The 350-nt window shown below is 38.3% G+C and overlaps 1 protein-coding gene across 1 annotated transcript in view; it reads left to right on the top strand.

Annotated features, from left to right (window-relative positions):
* LOC107577994 (STE20-like serine/threonine-protein kinase) overlaps positions 1-196 on the top strand; it is a 9,295-nt gene extending 9,099 nt beyond the window's left edge. The window contains exon 3 of the mRNA XM_016264009.1: positions 65-196. Coding sequence (XP_016119495.1) covers positions 65-136 — 72 coding nt within the window. The 3' untranslated portion in view covers positions 137-196. The remainder of the gene's footprint in view (positions 1-64) is intronic.
* The last annotated feature ends 154 nt before the right edge of the window (positions 197-350 follow it).

The raw sequence follows: 350 nt of genomic DNA on the forward strand, positions 1-350 counted from the left end.
TAAAACAGTGTGATTGTGTTTTAGGAAAGACCCAGTTTTATGTTCGCCGTGTTTCTGTCTGCAGATCCTGATAGAGTTCTGTGGCGGCGGAGCCGTCGATGCTGTCATGCTCGGTGAGTTCACACAAAGTGTTTGACATGCAAGACTGCATCAGGAAAAGGTCACTTACAATGACCAGTTCCTTGTCAATAGCCAAAAACACATTTAATTTCTTAAAGGCGAAGTCGAACTTTAAATGCGCATTGATTATTCTCACCATTTGCATGACCTGTTAAAATAATCAGTTCAGTTTACGTTATTAGTGTCTAAATATAGATTTGTTTTCTAGCATAATACCATAGTTTATGAAT

The sequence above is a fragment of the Sinocyclocheilus grahami genome, unplaced genomic scaffold (genome assembly GCF_001515645.1).
Source record: "Sinocyclocheilus grahami isolate Dianchi unplaced genomic scaffold, SAMN03320097.WGS_v1.1 scaffold8221.1, whole genome shotgun sequence".
Classification (NCBI taxonomy): Eukaryota; Metazoa; Chordata; class Actinopteri; order Cypriniformes; family Cyprinidae; genus Sinocyclocheilus; species Sinocyclocheilus grahami.